Source organism: Plasmopara halstedii, assembly GCF_900000015.1.
Source record: "Plasmopara halstedii genome assembly, contig: Scaffold_470, whole genome shotgun sequence".
Classification (NCBI taxonomy): domain Eukaryota; phylum Oomycota; class Peronosporomycetes; order Peronosporales; family Peronosporaceae; genus Plasmopara; species Plasmopara halstedii.
The window spans coordinates 202335-203351 of NW_020187390.1; the positions used below are offsets into that span (position 1 = coordinate 202335).

Here is a 1017-nt window from a genome sequence, read left to right on the forward strand (position 1 = left end):
CTGTAGATCGAGACAGCAACGCATGAGAGCAATAGGAAGCAAAGACGACGTGAAATGCTGCGTTCCGCGATCATGGGTGGCAAATGTACTTGAGCTTTCTGAAGAAAATCGAGAAAGGAATGAATGAAGGTGCGAGATCACGTATATGCAGCGCCTGTAGAATATTTCCATTCCTTATACAATTCTACGACTTGAAACCACAGACAGTTCGCATAAACAAGAATACGTACTGGCTATAGCAGAATCAGTGTATCTTGTGAGCCTTTCCTCAAAGCACAACGAATTAGAGCGTCAGAAAAATGAATGTTTTGGCTTGAAATACTTCATAACACGATGAAGATTACAGAACCAGCTGCATATCACACATTCTGATTCTGTCGTGTGTTGAATATTTGCAGTCTCTGCCTTTATTTTCCCAGCATAGAAACCAAAAAAAATCACTTGATGGTAAATCCTATCCGTGGATTTTTCTCAGTGATGCAGTGCAGTGCTCGGAGATGCCTACGCCAGGTTTAATGTTAGTTTCTTGTGTAATTCTTCCGTGTAGTATGTTGGTTTTGGCCTGTAAAGTCTAATCTTGGATTGGAGAGTAATCAGAAGGAAAGGTTTACCTGTTGCATCATCTTGGGTCATGTCGTTCCTAAAGCCACATTCTACTCAAAACGCATTTCTTTCAAAGCGACAACCGCCTGCATATTACTTAGAATGCTCACATCGACAACGTCAAGACGGATCTCATCAGCAGTCATGTGGTCAAAATAGTTTACGCAAGCTTTCCCAGATGATCCGAAGATCGAGGCGTATTATATGGTGCCGGCACTAGCAAACTTATTTTGCTGATTCTGATTCAATTACTAATGTTTAAGCTTCATCAAAGCAGTTCTGATGGACTATCTCTTTAATGCTTAGTAATGTCGCGAACTCGGAGGCTTTTAGATCGCTTTGAATGCTCACGGAGTGCACTTTGTGAACATTCAAGAACTAGGTAAGGGCTTAAAAGCAAACGAGAGCGAAAAA

At 41.3% G+C, this 1017-nt stretch overlaps 1 protein-coding gene across 1 annotated transcript; it reads left to right on the forward strand.

Annotated features, from left to right (window-relative positions):
- Positions 1 to 299: 299 nt before the first annotated feature.
- PHALS_10248 (uncharacterized protein) lies at positions 300 to 575 on the forward strand (the record flags this gene model as incomplete). The annotated part of the gene is made up of 2 exons (XM_024725638.1): positions 300 to 305; positions 399 to 575. The coding sequence occupies 2 exons, from the start codon at positions 300 to 302 to the stop codon at positions 573 to 575; spliced, it is 183 nt and encodes a 60-aa protein (XP_024576394.1).
- Between the last annotated feature and the right edge of the window lie 442 nt (positions 576 to 1017).